The sequence below is a fragment of the Halyomorpha halys genome, unplaced genomic scaffold, assembly GCF_000696795.3.
Source record: "Halyomorpha halys isolate HHAL.00 unplaced genomic scaffold, Hhal_1.1 Scaffold343.1, whole genome shotgun sequence".
Lineage (NCBI taxonomy): Eukaryota > Metazoa > Arthropoda > Insecta > Hemiptera > Pentatomidae > Halyomorpha > Halyomorpha halys.
The window spans coordinates 344,421-367,066 of NW_027109758.1; the positions used below are offsets into that span (position 1 = coordinate 344,421).

General features: G+C 31.2%; 1 protein-coding gene across 2 annotated transcripts in view; it reads right to left on the bottom strand.

The window, feature by feature from the left end:
• Positions 1-4,017: 4,017 nt before the first annotated feature.
• Positions 4,018-22,646, bottom strand: part of LOC106681476 (uncharacterized) — a 19,911-nt gene continuing 1,282 nt past the window's right edge. Inside the window, exons 2-3 of one of the 2 annotated variants that reach the window (XM_014421801.2) lie at positions 11,655-11,959; positions 4,018-4,145 (exon numbers count right to left, since the gene is read on the bottom strand). In XM_014421801.2, coding sequence (XP_014277287.1) covers positions 4,100-4,145; positions 11,655-11,959 — 351 coding nt within the window. In that variant the 3' untranslated portion in view covers positions 4,018-4,099. Of the gene's footprint in view, positions 4,146-11,643; positions 11,960-22,646 lie in introns of both variants that reach the window. The other variant, XM_014421802.2, reaches the window with a different exon arrangement.

Genomic DNA, 22,646 nt, shown 5'->3' on the forward strand with positions numbered 1-22,646 from the left:
TATATATATATATTACAATATAGCACGACTCTAACCTAGGAAGGTAATAACTTTTGGATTTTACATGTCCGTTCATGGAGATGTGACAGAGAAGTAGACTACGACAACGTCGGATACGAACTGTAAAGATCATCTTGCCATACATCTTTATTTAACGGACATTTATACGATTTATCTCTTCAGTTGATATCACTTCAGTAGAGCGGTCCCTCCCCGTTTATGTACTCCTCAGCAGGGGCTCCTGGGCAAGTATGAGTGTTACCAACCCACTCCCTTATAATGACATGTGGCGAAGCACCAAGTTGTAAGTTAGATTTAGGTTTTAGACATAACTCTTGTATACATTGTATTGCATTATAAGGTTAGAAAAAAAATAGTTTATCTCATTAAAGTGGTACCATACATCCAAATACGAATATGATGAGTCTTAAATACATATTAACATAATAGGAATAAAAAGCTATCTTAAATCTTTAGTTTCTTTCTGATGATACTATTATAAGCGATCCTTAAATACAACCAACCACAATGTATAAATATAATAAATGCACAGATGGTATTGGTTGTTTTAGAAATTGTTATTTGAAAGCGTGTTAGGGTTGTTTTTGTACACCTTTCAATCCTCTATCCAGAACGAATCCGTTTGTTATCCTGGCTTGTCATCCGGAACATTCTCTTAGCATTTAATTTATAAATTTTGTAAGATTAGATAGATGTTGTCTGGATCCTCTAAAATCTATGAAATAAGTTTATTGTGTGATTCTTTTTTTTTCATTTTGATTACTTGTTGCTTTCGTAAATAAGTTTGGAAATCAGGCTGTTCTCTAAACACTTCATAAAAATTTTAGTGAGGCTCAATTATTCTATTTTTTGAAAAATCATCTATTAAAATTTAGTTAAATCAAAAATAAAAAGGGAAATATGTTTAATGTTTGTTTGATTTTTATTTCATCTGTGCCAATATGACACAAGATCCCTCCCTATACTTATAATAATAAGTAATACTTTTTTAATATCATAATTTTATGTCCTGTTTAACTATTAATTAATTGAAATATATATTGAAAACTGAGGATATTTCTTGAAGCTGTAGTCTCTAGAACATCAGCACTTTCCGAGTCTATGATCTAGAACTTACTTATTAGTTTATATTTATTTCGTGCATTTTATTAAGTATCCTGTAGTTTTATTTTATATTATCTATTCAGTCATAGTCATAGAAATTCAAACTTTAAGAGTGATGGTTCATTAATAATTATTACATTTTTGATAATCAATAAACTCTTATTATCCTCAATATTGATGTGTACGAAACTACTGAAATATACTAATACTAATACAATACAGAATCTAAAAATATAAGAAAATTGTAGTTACAAGTATACTCTTATGACTTAAAATTCTTGTGAAATGGCTAGTGAGAATTAAAATAATAGGGGAAAAAAGTTAAATTACAGAATACCTTTAGAAAACAATACATGTTGAAAAAAATTAATATATTTTTTGAGAACAAAAACAATAAATTTATTTATTTATTTTAAGTAATCTTATTTATAAAAACTTTGTTTGCTTTTCTTTGTCTTCCCGATAAAGAAAAGCATTATCTTCATCCCGATCGCCACAGCGTATTCCTCCTACGTCATTGCACCTTCTACCTCTTCAAACTCCTACGGTAAACGTTCTTCTTATCTTCTTTCAGGCAAAAGCCCCACTCACATCTTCATATAAAACCCTAAACTTTTTTACACATTTTTTCAGCAATTGATTTTTGCCTTGATTTTGTATTAGGAACTATCTTGAGTCTGGAAACATCATATGATCTGTTATCAGAATATTTGTTACTTTGCCTAATTTTTCCTCCTTTGATAGTTCACCATTCAGCTGAATATAGGGCGACCTTCTTCATCAAAGCTTTAGATATTAGGCGTTACATTTAAAAAAAAAAGCCTAATCCATTTTTACGATTGATTTTTTCTTAACAGTTTTTGGTTTAGATTATCATGAGATCATAAACTTGTTTCCAAACCTGTTGAAAACAATTTAACAAGTTTTGGAAGAAATACTTTGACTTCATTTAATTAGTAAAAACAGTTTAGTAATTATTATAAAGTAATAAATAATATATAATACAGTACTATATATATAATATATAATTTTTTATATTTATAAAATAAATAATTTTGTAATTAAGTAAAAAAAAATTCAAATATTGATTAAACAATTTATATTCAGTCAATGTTTCGCCCCACTTTGCAAGGCTTCATCAGAGCTAAAAAAAAATACAAACACTTAAATGATGTGAACATAAATAAACAAAGTAAATGAAAAATTAAAAAGATGTACAGTAAAACGTAAAAATTAAATAGGGATACTAAAAAAATTTAGATAATTAATGAATATAGAAGAAAAAAAAACAGATAAAAAAAATAAGAAATATAAAATACAGTACAAACAACTAAAAGATGGAAAAAGGGGGATAAGAATAAAATCAAGAATAAAGGAAGATAATGAAGAAGATAGACCTAACAGACTGGAAGTCAGTGTGAATGTAAACTGTTGGAAGGATGTTATAGAGAAGTAGTAGGAATTAACAGTTAAAATACGCTACAATTTGAAAATAATCTTAAAGTAAACAATCTTAGAAAATTAAAGGAAATATTAAAAAGAGGCAAACATTAAAAAATAATATACATAATAGGGGAAGAAATTATAAAATTAAAAAAAAAAATTATAAATATACATGGCTACAATACACAAAAGAAATAAAGTTATAAAAATGGATACATTAAATATGCTGAATAAAATGTAATATACAAAATAATATTTTTTTTTCACTGTACATCTTTTTAATTTTTCATTTATTTTGTTCACTTATGTTTACATCATTTAAGTGTTTGTATCATTTTTAGCCTTGAAGAAGCCCTGCAACGTGGGGCGAAATGTTGACTCTATATAAATTGTTTAATATTTGAGTTTTGACCGCACCCTGAACATTTTCCATTTATTATTACACATGGTCAATCAGCGATCTTCCAATTGTGGACGTAAATTTTGAATTTACTATCGTGTTCACTATTACAAAAAAATTATCAGAATCTTTGTAATTAAAAAAAAAAATTTTTTTTGTTTTGTTTTTTCCACTGTAATTTTCAACTGTTAAATAAAAAAAAATTAAAAATTTGAAAATAATTATGGTAGAATTAGCTGGTTTTGGAATGCAACACCTCCATAGACCAAAATCCAGGATTGTAAACAGATAAATATAACGTGAAATACGTAGGGATACTTATAACCAATATGTATATCATTCATAAATTTATGTAAAATAAAATACGTTAACTCCAAATTTTATTTCTTAATACATGCTTGTACCGTTTCGAAATTAGTAAAAACATACCCTTTTATTTCATGAGAAAGTCCCAAATAAAAATATTCAATCCGAATTTTTGGAATCTTTTGAGAATGAGAAACTCAAAAAATCAGATTTACTGCCTCTATATTACACTTACTTTCATAGTTGAATTAATCTGCATTTCACCTTGCGAACATATTACTTATAAATATGTGAACTATAATAATGTTATTAAGCTATATACAATTTAGTTACCAACAAATACCCACAAATAAATTCAAAGATAATATTGTTCTTTATTATTTTGTCCAAATATTGTCTGGAAATTCGAAATTCAGTACACCAGTTTTCAGCAACGCATAGATCTTGGGTTTCTAATATGCAAAAACTAAAACGATATACAAAATTAGACGGGCGTATATCCACAGACCGGAAATGAATTATGATTAATATTATCTGTCAAAAGATAACCTGCAACCATTTAATTTAAAGAAAATTAAACATTATTTTAATTATAACGTTTTTGTTCTGTATTTAGCTAGAGCCCTCTAAAACATGTGATAATAGTTGAAAGTATTTATCATTTAAAGGGTTTTTATAGGAAGGAAAGGGTTTTTAAAGGTAAATAATTTTTTTTAAACTTATAAAGGGACAGTAAAGAAATGGACAGTTTGCAGTTTTTTTTTATTCAACTTATAAAAATAAATAACCTATGTTCTATATACACTAAGTAAAACCATTATGACACTATCCAGAAATTCTATTTTTGGCTTGATTCAGTAGTCCTGACAACCTGAAAAAAATAAAGATTTATTAGTAAAACTGCATTAAAAATGCATATCTAAATGGTTAACTTGTCATGAATGTTTAAGTAATATTTTTTCCATGTACTTGGAAAATAAAAATATATGTTCATATAAGATATAATACTTGTTAATTTAATATCAACAAATACGTGCATTTCTGTGTCATCAAATTGGATATAGTGTAGATTCGTTATAATAATGGAAGGAATATTTTTGTTTCATAAAGCAATTTTATCTTAGAAAATAAATGTGAATCCATCAAATTAAAAAAAACAGCGTTTTAACAACGTGTATCATTTAGTTTCTATGACATTCATTTATTTCTATTGTTTAAGTTTTAAGGAAAAACAAATATTCTTTATAACAGTTTATTTCGATTTTTGTTCATTCTCGTCCAAAAGTACAAATGATATTTATAGATTTATTAACGAAAATATTTCATCCAAAACACCATTAATAACAATCAGTATACATCTTGATGAATTGATATTTAATCACCCTTTAGATATTATAAAAGTCACTTGGCATCATCTGCGGAGATACCTGACTCCCGGGGGTAACAAGGGATAAGAAGAGATCAGCACCTGTTAACGCTGGAGACAAGATGTTTAAGAGACAAAATCAAATAAACCAGGTATCAGCGGCTTGCCTTGTCAGCAGCCAGATCAATTATAGTTTATCCCAAACACTTGTAGCCCATTGTGACTGATTATTAGTGGACGTTGCTAATGGTAGCCAATGAGGAATTAGCTTCCAAAGAGGCGAAATGGAAGGGAGAAGTACTTGACAACGGAAAAATAGCAGAGGAAGGTAGACCGAGCTAGACGGAAGGACTTAGCTTTCGGAACTGGGTGCTAGCGGAGGAGAGAAGGACTCATCAGATTTGGAACTCTACAGCTAAGACACAAGAACAAACCCATGGCTAAGACAATACCCACAGCATTCAGCATCCATTCAGCCATTCATAGACATATGAATCATATCATTGCAATCATTTTATAATTCATATACTAAATGTAAATAAATACTTTGCTTCTTTATATAGTTTATATATTATTATATTACCCCATATCAACCTTGTTATGTTTATATATTTTTAATGGTAACAATATTTTATAAATATAAAGATATATAATTGGTAAACTGCTAAACACAAAAGCTCTTTGGAAAAAAAATTCAATTATAATAGTTATGCAGGACTCAAATAATCTTAATTAGTATAAATATATACATTGATAATTGTCTTCAGCAACTTCCCAATCAACAACAGGTATTACATAGTACATAGTAGGTATTACACATACAAAATCAATTAATTAAAAACCCTAAGGTTAAATATTAGTAAAAGATCTTGCAGTACTGTAGTAAGCAATCCGTGTGCAAACACAAAAGTGACAAAAAAAGCAATAGTGCAAACAGTGGCTGCAAGTACTAAATAGGATTGAACTCTGATAACTAGTAGGAGTTCTTACAGGTACTTGATGACTTACAAGACATCTTACAATCTGTGGAGTAGTTCATAATGGAATTTCTCAATTATGTTGACCCAACCCGGAAACTGCTCTGCACTACACAGCAGATTGTGACCGGTACGCGTCCAAGAATATGAGGTTTCCTCCATAGATTGACCGTATCTTTTAAATTTCATTAGAAAATCAAAAAAGGCTCAAAGTAGGGAAATAATAATTATTATAAGAACTATTCCTGTCTGCCTTGGGGTAGGCAAAAAGGACCAATAAGCCCACTTTCCAGATTCGGTGAGGAACGCCGAAATCTTTTGTTGGAAAAAAATTAAATTGACCAGCCAGTATCCAAATGATATTTGCCTTTTCTCAGACAATTGAAGGTTTTCTTTTACACTATTTGACCCTCTCGGAGCTAGAATATAGAAGTAACTAAAAGTAAGTAATTGGTAAACAAATCCCACCCATCTTTCCGATTTCTACTAAAAGAAATTTTATTCTGACTCCAAGAAAAAGAAATGTCAATGAATGGATTGCTTACATCCCTGCCCGTCGCTACATACCAATTTTAATTCTATGAAATGACTAAACTAGCGTTTTTATAGCCGATATGGTCTCTTTTGGTTTCGTTATAACCACCACATTTCCTGTAAGCTTATGTCGAAATTGGAAGTTTAAATTGTAAATTACATTTATTTTAAACTTCAAAACCGACTCACGATTTAGTGCCTAAAAATTCTAATTTTTTAAAAGGTCGGGTGCTTAAACAACCGGTCCACTGAAAAAGACGCGAAAACGTTTTTTGATGATTTAGAAGAAAGAAAAAAAAAATCTCACTTCTATTGTACGCCATAATCCAGTTGGTCAAGTCGTATCAATTCATACTAAGCCACCCCCAGAGCGACACGAATCGGCATTACTGAACCCTCATGGACTTTTTCTGCGGGTGGCTTCATGCATATGCATCCGACATGGCTCCCAGAGGACGAGGGCAGGAAGCGCTATCTGGTAGAATGCAGAGGAACCAGTTATAATGCGACTTCACGATGACCTGGCACTCGGAAGACCGTTAAATAGGCACTCAGCACATTCTACCGCCGCGGTAATTCTGCTTAATGGCCTTCTGGCTCGCGTTTCTGTCTTCAGTGGGCCGGTCGGCGGTGGGAACGTGACAGAGAAGGGAGAGAAAGTAATCAATTTGGCGAAGTACAGCTAATTTAGGAGAGCCATTCACTCAGATCATATAAAAACGGTATTTAAGTATATTAATTAATACATTTAAATACTCCAAAACGGATCACTGTTATTGAGGAGTCCATGCGATTCCCCACGTTCAGCCTTTAGAAAAATAAATGCCAAAATGCTTTTGGCATTAAAAAAATAATATTATCATGTATGTAGAAAATATATTTTTATAAATATGTTAAAGTCTCCAGAATTTTAAATAAAAATCTGTATTATTCATATATTTATTTATATAAAGATCTTTAATGACTGTACTACATAAATAGATTACATTTTTTCACTATTATTCTTGCCGTAAATTGAATATATTTTCCTTTAGATTTGTTGCCATGAAAAAGGTAGCAGCATGATCCAATTTGTACAAATATGATAATACAAATCCAAACATTGTAGCACTTATTTTGTTAACGCTTTCATACAAGTACTTGTATTCTTGTAACGTTTCATAATAATTGTTTATAATCTACCTAAACATTGTCTGTATATTTCATATTTATTTTTAAATTTGCTTTGGCCAGAAGCAATTTATATTTTTTTGAAAATTAATCTTATCTGAAGAAACTGCGTGTGTACGATGGTAAACACGAAATATAAATGTTGACTTTTCCACTCAAACTAGAATGAGGAAAAACTGTACTTGAGGGAGTACAAAAATAGCTCGTATTTTCCGCAGAAATAAACAAAGTTTTACTTTTTCGTATTCATTACTACTCCACTAACAGCACCCACGAACATTTTCCCCTCACAATTGTTTATGTCCTACCTAAAAAATGTGTGCATATTTCTAATTTATCATGATCAGAAGTGATTTACGTTTCTTTTTAGATTAATTTTATTCTTAACGAATATAATGACAGAGTACGGTGGTAAACACAAAATACAAATTTTCACTTCTTCCATCAAACTAAAATTAGGAAAAACCGTCCTTGTACTAGACAGAGTACAAAACATTGACAGAAAAAAAAAAGAAGGAAAAAAGTGTAAAGGATCTTAGGTTTGAAACTTCATAAGAAAGTATTGTTTCTATACCAAAAATTATAGGAGTTGGTTTCTCTGCTTGCGTTTCTCAGGTTTACGCTCAACCACATGGTCATTTATTTAGTTACAGGTATCCACTAACCATCCCTAACCACTCCAAACCAATCAGTATTCTATGTCTAATAATTGCCCAGGAAGTTTTGAGTACATTAACATTGGTTAGAATGTTCTATAAACGTAATGACATTTATAGAAAAGTCTAAACAATGATGTTGGAAATAAAAATTATTTGGCAGCGATGGAAGAATGTGTTTATTAATTGGCCGACGTAATATAAAGAATATAAACCTTCCTACTCCAGCTAGAATAGTTACCAGTAAGATTACCACTCCGTATGTCAAAAATGGACATTTTGGTGGTAAAATATTTTACAATAATAACTGATATCATATTTGTTATTATTAGGGTATATATATTTTATTGAAGATCCAGATTTCTTATCTTTTGGTCTGATTATTCGCTTTTCCTCTCCCTTATAACTAAATTGAATTTATAAAAGAGACATTCAATTATAGTCAGCGTAGGTAATACTCAAGACAGCTTGAAGGCAATCAGGAAGCAAGTGATGTTCTCGATGGAAGGAGAATCCTTTCGAAGGACCAAGGAAACGATCTAATTGAAGAAATGGAGGTTGAGAAGGATATTGCGAAAATGAAGACGGGAAAAGCAGCAGGCCGAGACAACATAGACCCAAAATTTATTAAATATGGTGAACCAGAGTTAGTAGGAGCTCTTCAAAACTTTTTCCAAAGAGTTTGGGATGATGAAAGAATTCCTGAGGAATGGGAGTTTAAATTTATAATACCCATACAGAAAGATAGCCAAAGTGACTGTTCCAATTACAGACCTACCTGTTCTCCGTGCTCTATCAGCTATATACCTCCATTCCAGAGAGCCGATTAATAGAACTGGTGGAACCTGATCTCTTGGAAGAGAAAAGTCCTTTAGGCCCAACAGGTAACCAAATTATCTCATCTTTACCTTAAGAAATGTCCTGGGACCAAGATCGAAATATATCTTGCATTCTTAGACCTGTAGGTAGCATTCAACTCGGTCCCCCAGAATGAGATATGGGACTCCTTAAAGGCGAAAAACATTCTAACAAAGCTTTTAAAGGCCATAAAATGGACTTATTGAGAACCAAAATTGTAATAGCATTATTCCATTTTGGTTTCCAGCATAGCCATTTCACTTCACACCAACTGGCTTGATTATCAGAATTCATAGTAAACAAATCGAAATGAAGAAGTGCATGCTAGTTTCATTCTTGAACTTCCAACAACCCTCTGATAAAGTTTGCCATCGGGTTCTCCTATAAAAACTAAAGAAAGTAGACACTCCGGAATACTTGGCTGATATTCCTCAGCGGTCGAATATTTACTGTTAGATTAAATATTATAATTAATAAATATTAAACAAATCTATGACATTCCTCATTATTTTTAATTTTTATCTTCGTGATATCATACAGTCCACACATACCTCCATTATGTACGCAAGGGAGCGACATCCTGTACGAAAAAACAAATTGCAATCATTCCAAAATAATGTCCTATGGACTGGGGTAAATCCCACCTGGTTCATGAGGAACAGCCAACTACAGCGAGAATTTCAATTGGAATCGATAGATAATTCCATAAAATTAAGTCCCACCTACCGACAGGTAAAGGAGCAGTAACTTACAATGTGGGCAACCCAACCACATCCCGAAAACTATAGCACTGGCTGAAAAAAGATATCCTGCAATCAGCTTTCTTTTTTTATTGCTATTATTTTTCAGTATAAGACGATTACTTATTTTATTGATTCTATGAATATCATTCGTTTTGTTTGTTATTTTCTCTTTCATTCTTTAATCACGTAACTATTATGCCTTTTAACTTAACTATTAAGGCGGATAGAGAAATACCGAAAATGCACAGCCAATTAATGGGGAAGAGAGAGCGAGCATATTGGAAGAAGTTGGTGAGATTCATCAACGGTTATCTGGGTTTAGTGCAGCAATAAAAATTTTAAAAAATGGCCTATAGCTAAACAAAGGTGTGTCATTTAAATCGTAATAACATTCAATAAATTGCTGCCTATCATTACTAGGTAACTCACTCTAATAATTAAAATATAATATTTATGTAATATAATTTACATATTTAGGCGATATATTTTTCTGAATGAAAAGAGAAAGTATGACCGACCAAAAGGGGATTTAAAAAAAAAAACATAATTGGAAACACTTATAAATGTTATGATTTGATTCATTCTGTCATCACTAGGGATAGAAAGTTTTCACATATTTTTACCTGACCATCTTCGATTCCTTACTAACTAAAAATGTTAGAAGCCATTTTTATTTCACATATTTTTAAATATTTGGCCTTTTTTACATATTTTGTTGTAAATCACACATTTTCTGAAATATTTGTTATTTTTTACATATTTTGTCCTGAATCACGTATTTCCTTAAATTATTTGTTCAATTGTAAATACATTTTTCGCAGCAACTACGTAAAATTCAAGAGAACGCAAGAAACTTAAAGGTGAAATTTATCATTTATCATAAATAGTTCTATTTATAAAAATTCTATATCTTCATCTTTGAACCCAAATTAAAATTAGTGGCAATAATAAATTTTCACACAGAATTATATCGAAAATTTCTCAGAATCAATTAAAAAGAGCAAGGGTCTTATTCCTGTATCATTTTCCTAGAATGTGTTTGTTTACTCCTCAATCCATTTCTCTGTTTCCCCCTTCCCATGGTCCTTTCTCATCTTAGTCTTGCTTCACTCCACTAGTTTAATTGCAATTACTAATTAACGCCTTGTTATTGAACGGCAATGTTTTCTCTAAGTACATTTTTTTGTACATATTTTAACATAATTTCTTTAAAATATTATTCATATAATATATATTAAATACAGGAAGATTATTGATTGACCGTGTGTAAAGATGAAAGGAATATGGTCCGGGTGCGGTCAAAAAAACTCAAATAGTAGAATTATACTATTTTATTGAGCCAACGTTTCGCCCCACGTTGCAGGGCTTCGTCAGGGCTAAAAAAGATACAAACACATAGTTAAAAAAAAAAAACTTAAGTGTAAAATAAAAGGGGTATAAAATGTAAAAAAGTAAGATATAATAAGAAAAATTAAAGGTAGTAAATAGTAAATGTAAAGGGTAATAGTATCAGATAGATAAGAAAAGAAATATTAAAAAAAATACAAATAAAGAGATGTAAAAAGAAAAAAGAATACAAATCAAATGATGAGACAGAATGCATACCTATTTTGACGGCGGTCAAAACAAAAGTGACCGTTGGTATTGGGAGGAGTGGGGACGGCAGTTGTGCCACAATAACGAAAATAATTTGTAAAGTAAACATGATAGAACAGTATTTAAATTAGGTGAACAATAAATGGATTGTTTTATTTATTATTGTTACCATTTATTGTTCACCTAATTTAAATACTGTTCTATCATGTTTACTAAATAAAATAGTATAATTCTACTATTTGAGTTTTTTTGACCGCACCCGGACCATATTTCTTTCATATTAAATACATATTTATGTAACTTTTTTTAAGTTATAAAATTACTAATTAATAAATAATTTATATTGTTGAATAATACCTAATTTATAAATACATATTTTTTTAAATATTTGACAATTTATTAGCACATATTTCAGATTTTTTAGCACATCTATATTTATTTATTTCCTATTGATTGCTGTAACACTGACATCATACTAACTTGATGGGCCTCCTCAACCGCCGACACCTGCCGGCCGGGTCCCTGTAGAAGCCTGCTCCACACCTCCGGGGAGGCTTCGTGGTGCTCTCGATGACCACGTTGGACTCGGTGCTATTGGTGTCCAGCTCCTTGATGCTGTTCAGTTCGGTGCTGTTGGTCTCGGTCGCAGAAGTGCTGTTACCGTCCAGAGGGCTGACGCTGCTGGGGGCTGTGCTGCTACTTGTACCAGCGTTCTGGGGTCCGCCGTGTCCGTTCGTGGCGTTCGGTGGGGGCTTCACCGTGTACTCACCGTAGTCGTACTCGTACTGGAATGTTTATCAAAAAATTAATATATAAATAATGTAAAATTTTATTCAACATTTCAAAGATAATCTTTTTTCCAACAGCTACACAGATTAGTTCTCCATTAAAACCATAACACTGATAATGAATGTACTGCTTCAACATATAGGTTCACTTGCTGAGTCTCTGATTCAACATAACCGTACCCACTCCAAGACATAACCATCCGGAAAAATAATGTATTATCTTATCTCTTTTTATTTTAGGAATATAAATAAAAATCTAACGTCAATAATATTAATCTTAGATTAACTCAATCTCATACGAGCAAACGATACGGGCTGGCAATCGTTAAAAACTGTACATTGTACTGCATATGAAAACTACAATATTGTTTGAGGTTTTAGGCGTTTGACGTCTTTAGGATATGTCGAATCAGAAAAGTCCTCAATATGTACTCGTCTCAAAATTTAATTTGCAATCATAATTCGTAAACATCATCCCATAATGGAAATTCCAGAGTTAGATGCAGTGGTGAAAGATTATAAAATTAACAATACTCTCAAAATATGGACCACATACCACTGTTATGACTCAACAAACATCATATATAAATTGACGAGGTTCGGCAGAGGTAAAAATGTTAAGTAGAAAACCGTGTACATTATCTTGGTAAAACGTATTGGTAAGAGCAGAGCTCATGACAAAATAGCACATTAGTTACATAACAAAATTGTAGCAATAATTTAAGTTTATCAACTACAATAATAAGAAGGATAGTGTCACATTTAACAAAATATTCATATAATTTAGCTTTAAAATAATTATTTACAGGAAGATACATAATTTACAGAAAAACTCATTTTCTTTCTCTATTTAATTTTCAATGTAAATTATACTTAAAGGAATTATAATGAATGCAAAGAATAATTCGAAACATGAAAAAATATACTATTATTTTATTGTTGATTTCATTTGTTATTTTAGGAGGCAGCGGAATTCATATTAAAATCTTCTTGAAATCTGTTGGATTGATCACATTATTATTTTTTTTCCGTAATTCGGACTCTTGTTACATAACACGAGTTTTGTTTAGGACTTTGTCTATAAGATCTAGTAAAGTCATCATAATTGTTTACACAAAGCTATTATTTACATTAAATATAATTTTTTTCCAATAATAAATATATGTTATCGCAGCATATAAGTTAATATGGTTGTAAATATAACAAATAAGTCCAACAATCACATTCTGAGAAAATTTCACTCGTTTCTCGAAAAAATGCTATAAAATGTTTCTTATTGTGATCTATTTAGTTTATAATATATTCACTTAAAATTTTATTTAAAATAATTGAGAAACCTTTTCGGATAATAATTCAAAATCTACTCAATTATGGTTCTAATTACCCAATATGTGCATATTTAACCAGTTGCTCTCGTAAATCTGTCAGAAATTCAGTAATTAAGTATTCAGTAATATAAAAAAATTCAGAAATCTGTCAGTGCAGAAGTACCTATATATTTTTTTTAATAATTAAATGTACTCATATAAAGTATATATCTTCTAGTTCTAAACAGAAAAAGTTATGCTTTAAAATGAAAATATTTTAGAAATTTCTGAATTTTTTTCTACCGCCTTCAACTTAATTTAGCAGCAGTATTTTAAGGCGGAAAACATGTTAAATCTTCTTAATACTAAAAATTATTCAATTAATTGTTCTAATCCTAATTTTATTAAATTATAAACGGATTCTGATTGGTTGTGTTGGAAACGTATCTGTCAACAAACCTTGGAAAAAAGATATTGATTCTTGGAATAAGTTGGATAAACTTAACTGAAATTATCACCAATTAGCGAAATGTTATCACTGCAACAAAGCTGTGTGAGTCTGTCCATACAGAAGTATGAAAGTATCTACTATAAAATTTACAATGTATGAAATGACAATAAAGAGGTTTAATTTACCGACCATGATACTGTAATGGGTGAAGGAGAAATAGAACGACTTCCTGTAAAAACTAGGACATTTTTAATTTTACGATTATGACCATTATCGCTTTGTTAATTAAATTATTATATGTTTCCGGCAGACAATATAATGGAACATTATCTGTAATGAGTCAGGTTTTTCCAGAATACATTATATGATGGCTTTGCCAATTTCAAATTTCATGGTTATCCAGAATATTCGGAATAATATATTGAATCCTCCCGGATCTGCCCGTACAACCGAACTGAAATTCTGTTTACTCACTTAGCTCAAATTTCCTGACTTTCTACCAAAACTGGGACAGCCGCTATGGCTTATCACTGGACGTGGGATGGGACTGTCTCCTGTCCATCGTTATGGCGGATCCGGTTCTTCCTACCTGACCTGAATAGGTCGGAGCACCCACGAACATTTTGGAATCCGAGAAATGCATCAGAACTGGAAATCGCAGATAGTACGTGATAAAAAGCCATCAGGCCTAGACGAAAAGAGAAACAATCTCTCCTGAAATTTGGTAAAGATTAAATCATTTTTTTTTTTGTTGTAAAACAAGAAAAATACCACTTGTAAAATACTTGCGAAACTTTTTTAAACTTGTAAAAAGTCCAAAATGTTGTGTTATGATCTAATGAAAAGTATGAGATTCATTAAAACACATGGGCAACTTGGGAAGTCAAAATCTTCACGATATGAAATAATATTTCTTCTTCTAGATTTACGCACAAATAAATCATAGGAATCCAAAACCAAGCCACTTTGTACATTTTATGGCGAACTGTGAACACAGAGAGCAATATGTTATTCCTTTTGAACTCATTGCATGAATTTATTTTATTTTATTTATATCATCACTCGCTTCAGTTATATATTTTTTATATTATTATTACATATTTATAAACACCTTGTAAATTGATCTACTTTGATTAGCACAGTAGCTTTCTTTTATCCTTGTTTTTCTTTTTTTTATTTTGTACTTTTAATATTGTTGAGAAACTGTACGTCGATTCCGACTATTACAGCACTTACTGTAGAAACGGTCTAAACTTCCAATTTATTGCAAAAAACTGATCAACATGACTTTAATCAGGCCAATCTGGACATTCAGAGTTGAACTTTGGGGCTCCACTAAACCTTCAAATTCCTCTCGTATCCAATTCTTATAATCCAAAATCCTTCGTAAAATACTCAATGCTCTTTACTTTGTCACAAATAAAATCATAAATAAAGATCGTAATATATGTAAGCAATCTAGCCCGAACCAGATATCATTCATCCCATTATAAATGGGATCAATGATCTCTCAAACCCACTAGTTTCTTGCTTCCTCTTCCATTCCTGACAATCATCCGAGGTGCTGGAATAGAAGATGGCCAACAACAACACCTACTAGTGTAAAAACGTCATTAGAATGCTACCAATAGGTAGCTGTATCACTCTATTATAACTGAGATCAAATTAACTGAATGTATAATAATGTAAAGTTGTAAATTTACATAAAGATATAAAATATTTTTGAATAAAGCTTTACATCAGCATAATACAATATTATATTTAAACTGAACATCTCAAGCATTTATTATGCTGATTTTCACACACCTTGCTCAAAAAATGGTGTTTCTCATCATCACACACAAAAGAAAAAAAAAATGTTAAAACTGCCAAACATTTACAACTCCATGAAAAATTACAAAGACACACAAATAGGAATATGCAAGAAATGGCTTCCAGGACATGATAACTGAGCACGTTGGGGCGACTTGATCCAGAAGGTTGTAGGTTCGATTCTCAATATTTACTTCGCAACAGCCCTGTGAAATGAATCTTGATATTCACACGCGGGGGTTGCTTTGGTCCTCTATAGAGGACTTGAGCAATGATAATAAAAAAAAAAATACAGCTTCAGCTCAACTCAGAAAAGAACTTGTGTCATTGGATACTGTTCTCTATCATTCCTCTCATGTTTTTATATTTAATTTTACCCACAAACAGTTTTTTCATTTACATATTTTCTCAGTTTTGTAAATGGGCACGAATAAATAAGTATGTTATCTGGATACTTAAAGGGGAGCACAGGCCAAATAAGGTCGAGAACCCTTCATACAAAAAGATAGCTTTGAATTAACAAGTGCATCCAAGCTAAAGTCATTATCGTTCAATCGACAGTTAAGAGCATGAAAAAAAAAATGCCAATGGTACCCTACCATCTTTGAAAGGTGTTGTTGACCCCCTGGGGACCACTAAGACAAAGGAAAAGCCCCCAACAAAAGAAATACATCAATAATGTTGCCTCGGTAGATATTGTTAGATGATAAAGGTCCAAATAGAACAGTTAGGCGTCGGGTCTATGCCTTCCCAGACAATACCGCCCCATCTCCATACCTCTGTATTCGGCTGACAATTGCCTCGCAGTTCGTTCGGTGTTGATGGTGTTGAAACCAATGTTCTCTTAGAGCCTGTGTTTTGAAATTATATTTAGAATTGATTAGTTTTTTAATTAAAGACAAAAGGATTGCTAATTAAACACCCTAAAACCAACCGGATAAGAGTAAAGAAGTTTATTTTATATCATCGGGTGCATTATACAAAAACACAACTTACATCGCTGGCCACTGCCTCTAATATCATAATTTTAAAATTTTACAGCAGAATAACATAAAAATGAGACAGTTTCCCATATATTTTTCAAATAATTTAAAACCACTTCGATGTATTTTTCTTTGTATTACTAATAATATTATTATTATTATCTGTAAGTCCGTGCTTATATAACAATATATTAAGTTAAAGGCTTAACCGACTCGTAGGTTTTACTGCTCAAGTTACTCAGTGATATTCCAAGAATGTTTAGAACAGTTTAAGCTCAAATATTTAAAAAATAATCCCAGTCTGTTTCTGACTATGTAAGGATTTTTGGAACGAGCAGCTGAACGGAATTTCAATTTCCATGTCTTAAATTATTCAGACCCGCGGGATTCCATAAAAAAATCATAGTCCTAAAAAATACGGTTATGTACGGCATAGCTTTAAGGTCTCAGCAGTACGATTCAGGGTTGTATTATTTAACTGCTAAAGAACTGCTGGCAATGTAATTTCGTAATACGCTAACTGTTAATTAAAGATAGCCATTATAAATTAAGTTGAGCTTTGCCAATTTTATGTTTTGAATAGCCTTCCTTGATAATATTATATTTTTCATATGATATCGCTTATATTTCAAATGAATTAAAGAAAGGATATCTAATACTTGAGTCCTCGCAAGGATAAACTGATTTAAATTTATTAATGTAAAAGACCAAATATACTGTAATATAGTAATTATAATAAAATTAGTACTTCATACATATAATACATGCAATGTATTATAAACACTCAGTAATATATATAGTACATTTTATGTATTATATGTATGAAGTACTAATTTTATCTTAATGAAGTGTACGAAAAAAAAAATACTGTACGACATAAAACAATTTATTTGTGATTCTCTGATCTGATGGGTTCCTGAATTGGCGCAACGTTAATTGATGACTAGGAGTGGTTCCGAGACCCATCGCTTATAGATTGGAATATCCCAATTTTCTCTTAATAATTACATTTAAATTTACATAAATTAAAAGTTTTTTTTTCTTTCATTGCAGTTGTTAATTTTCATGAGCAGATTGCAGATGTTTTTTTTCGGTGTAATAAAATTGCGGTGCGCGCATTCATTTATGACTCTATTTAAATCATGCAGTTTTAAGTAGATTAGTGGACTCGCTACTTTATTACTAAGTGTGCTCCCTACTTTATCACTAAGATATCGCTACTTTTGTGATTCTAAAAAAAAAAAAGTCTAAAGACCGAGAAAATTATGAACAAAAATAAGTATTTTTCTGTTCACATAATAATTCGTATTTTAGGGATTCTCGAGGTGGGAATAAATAAAATAAATAAAGTCTTCTCCTGCCTAGAATAAAACAATTTGAAAAAAATAATGAAGACTTAATGGGGAAGATTTTTTTTATTTTCCATTTATCTATGTATTTTTAAATATTTTGTATCCAACCACTGTTTATTATACCAAAAATAAGGACTGATTATTTTTTTTTTTCAAATAAACAAAATTTATAGTTTTTTAGAGGAAGATTTTTAAAAATTCGTCATTTAAGCGCTGTCAGTCTATTTCAATGAGGATAAGAGCTAGCTGGCATTAAGACCATTGAATTTTACACTGAAATGCCGATTTTAATCAAAATCAGTAGAGAAAATCGATTCTATAAATCTGCACCTCCCGTTAGTCGATTTTATCGAAAAAGTTGCGGTCACATCCCAGGTATATATCTTCTTATGTATCAGGCCTTAAATATATAAGTTCAGTTTCGTAGAGCTCTTCGTTTTGATCCAGGCTGACCACACACACACACACAAACTATGATGCAAAAAGTGGTTATTTGGACTCGGGTAACCTCAAAACGTGTATTTTCGTCGAAAACTCAAATTCCAAATTTTATACGATTGCAATGCTTTCCGTTATCATATATTCCATATATAGATAAATGAAAGTAGAAATACATAGGAAGGGATCTTTTTATTCCTATGTAAAATTATTGATTCCTGTAAGATCTAATATCGAAGCCCTAATTCAATTTATATTATAAAGATTGTTGGATATTATAAGTTTTTTTTTTATATTTAGATAACTCTAATTTTTTTTTTATCTTTACATTTTTTTTTTTTTATTTGCAACTGTAAATGTACTTTCTAACCAGCAAATGAGCTGTATTATTCAGGCATGGCATGAAGGAGACAGCACTCAGTGGTGCATTCTCCTAACGTTAACTAAATTATTTGATTACACTAAGAGGTCCCACATCCAACTCCTCTTCAACCTACGCCGAGTTACGTTAGGAATGTCATGTGTTGCGATCTGTCGTATACATTTATTGAAATGTCCATGTAGTGTGTTCTGAAACCGTTCTGATGTGGCCCGTTACAGTCGGAATGCGTAGGTCGGTGTGAATGGTCTCATTTATAACGTAGAGTGGTGAGTTTGTTGCTTGTCCTAAAAATTGTGAATAGAAAGTTTGTATTTTCTGAATCTGCGTCTTTTTAGCAGGTCTATAAATTTGGCAGGCGTAAGTCCACATGGGGTTAGTAAATAATTGTATACGTAAAGTTTCTTCTGCCTGAGCGATAATTTAGAACGTCTGTGTAGTATAGAATATAATTGTCTCAGTCGGAAATTTAGTGTTTTAAGTTTTGTCTTGACGTGTGGGCCCCATGTCAACCTTCTGTTATAGGTAAGTCCTAAATAAGTTACTGTGTTTGTTTGTGGTATAGGGTGATTGTCAATGTAAACTGAAGGGCATGTTTTGTGTCGTAGAGTAAATGTGACATGTTGTGACTTGTGGTTAATCTTAAATTTCAATCGTGTGCACCATGTCTGTAATTCTAATTGTTAAATAGAATAATATTGGTTTGTAATATAGGCATTGGTGATTCAAAGCTCCATAACAAGAATTAGACAACGGACTGAAATAATTTTCTTTTTGTCGTATCAACTACTCCGCTCGAAATAATGAAACTACTTCTTTAAAACTAACATAAGCTCCTAACATAAAGCTAACATAAGATCCCAAGTCGTCGAACTACTGAGAAAGAACTCCACTCAGCATGACGCCACGATACCAGACTTTTCTAATGTAGATATATCTTTCAAGAGATCCGATTATAGATAAAAACCTACAATGTTTTTTACAAATAGAGGAGACGCGCTCATAATTCTGGAACATGACATAATTTGCACTTAAATATACAAAGACACACGTACCTCATCACAAAAATAACAAACCCAACGCCATTATGATAACTCGTTTCCAATTTCCTCTTCACGCTCGAGATTATCTCCGAAAATAATACATCATTGAAGTGTAAAAAAGTAATAAGTGAGTCGAGATTCAAGGTTCGCTGCTCAGATAAATGCGAACGAGGTGAAAGCTCCAATATTTCTTCTTGAATGGCTTCCACATGAGAGAAATGAGTATGTGCCATTTCTATTAGTGTTCTGACCTATTTATAACAGCTCAGTTTAAGTTGGAATGGAAGAATTTTATTTTTTATTTTCTCACATAACACATACATTATCCTCAATTTATTTTTAAAAGTATTTATTTATAAAAAATATAATAATGGATCTATTTAAATATTTAAAAACACACAGGCAATGGAAAAATATCCGTCTGTCGAAGTCTGTGTGCAATTTTAACTAAAACAAATAAATAACAAATTTCTTTTATAAAAAAATAAAATTTTTATATGCTTTTAACAAGTAAATAATTTTAAATAACAATGCGGTATCGTATTATTTAAAAACAAAAGAAAACAATAATGGCAAACTGTGGTATGATATTTATCCCACAAATATTAATCTACTATTTCCAGTGTACATAGTTGCTATGAACTCTCCAATTAGAGTTCTTTTAATAAACTGAGTAATTGTTCTGGAGAGCAGGCCTCCTACCGAAAATATGTTATTCTTATTTCCCTGTACTTGTGACAGGTTACAAAGAAGTGAAAGATATCTTCTTTTCCTTCGGAGTCAATAACCGAGAAACTATTAGATCATGCATCCACAGTTTTATCTGTCTAATAATAATATTATTATTATTATTATTATTTATTTATATATATATATATTTTTTTATAACTTATTTATCCATTTAAGTGCTTCTTGTAACCGGCTTTTTATTATATTTTCCTTTGAATCTATGTGTTAGTCTTATTCTCGTAAAATGTATCTATTTTTTATTTTTGGTAAACTGATCTACTGCTGTGACTATAAATGATGGTCTGATCTCACATTGCCGTCTAATAATAGTGAATTTGTTTAGCGGGTCACTGAAGAGGATCTAGTAGGGTGAATTCCGGAGAGCGAATTTGTTGATCAGGTGAATTAAAAAATTATGAAATGGTGAAATTGGAGGAGCAGAAATGGGAAAGAGAAAAGGAATCAATTGAAACATTTGTATTTGGTGTATAGACCGAAATTGATTGTAAAAGGAAACTGTAGGGGGAAAAAAAATTGTTTTCTTTATATCTTATTATACCATGTATGTGTAATTTATGTATGTCCGATTACGAATTGATAAGTATGCTGTGTGGAATAGCAACCTGATGTATTTGGGCAGCAGAGATGAATAAAGTATCTCTCTCTCTACATAGAGCTATTCCGCTCTACATCGGAAAATCGACCACAACAATACAAAATCAAAATTATCACTTAAATATGGCGTTTCTGTATCTACCACACATAAGCCTGTGTACAAAGGAAAACTAGATCTGAGACATTTTTCAAGATTACTTTGCACGTCAGATTCCTTTATTGTATGTCGATCTGCTATATTTGAACTACCTCTATAATATTTCTCAAATTTCTACTACTTCTGGTACCAATAAACTTTCTTTTTTATCACCCCTTTTGTTAGAATCTGAGTTAAGCGGAAACCCAGCTCCTCCAGAACTTTTAAAACATAATTTAAGTATGTTTTCAGCGTATACTAGTATATCGATGCGATACCTGTTTACCGAGCTACAATATAATTATCCTCTTTATTTATCTTGGTACAAACATACTACTCACAAAAATTGAGTCTATTTGTTTTTTCTAAATCGATTAGTTCTGTAATAATTACTTTATTAAAAAAAAAAAAGTAATCAAAATGCCAACTATTTTATGTCTTTTAAAATCAAAATAAAAAGTGTTGAAAATCGATCCTAATTAAGAAAGTACATTTTATTTTAAAAAACACAAGTTCTTCTTTTGACTTTCTGAAACCAAGAAATCTTTGTTTTTTGTCGTCACAGTGTCGTTTAACAATCAGTTGTTTTTACCCATGAAAAATGTTGACCAAAAGAAACCATGTAGCTTTCGTACCTGTATCGAGAAGGATTCGTAGAAAGAAATAAACTTGGAAAAGAAAGACGAGTCTTTTTTAAAAGTGACATGTATAAGTTGGAGCTCACGGTGAATTCCTCCCAGTAACAGAATACCTACTCGTAGTCGCCCAACTGTCCTCTCGGTCTTAGTGCATATCCAGTACGTCGGGGTCTTTCAGTTCTATTATAGCAAACTACCGAAACACCTTTTTGTTTCTTTGTTAAAAGAAATGTACCACGAATACCGTTGCTTAAAAAAGCATGACACGATGTTTTCTTAAATAAATTAATCAAATAAACATTTGACTAACACAGGGAATCCAAAAACAGCGAGCTACTTAAAATTTAAATAAATACAAAATAAAGATCTCCCAGAAAAATAATCGATTTATTAGTAATGTGGACACGATAGATTATTGACTAAAAATAATACTAAATTAAAAAATGAAAATGACCGGAAAGGTAGCTAAAAACATGTGAAATTTATGAATTTTAAGTCACTCTTCAACTGTTTCGAGTTTTCTAAAAATTCTATTTGGGGGCCCAGTAATTTTTACCACTCAGTCATTTTCCTCTTAATTCGCCTGTGTTCCATTCCAGAATCAGAAAATATTAATATAAATAATCATAATAAATTATACATTATAATTTTTACCAAATTAAAAAGCGGGGTGAATCCTGGAGGGCTCCCAAACCCCCAAGGCTAATTCACGGCTTCAGAGGAACAGAAAATAATTATCTACTACAGCTGGGTTCGAAACCGAGTCTTTGGAGTTAGTAGCACTTATAAAGTAGAGAATAA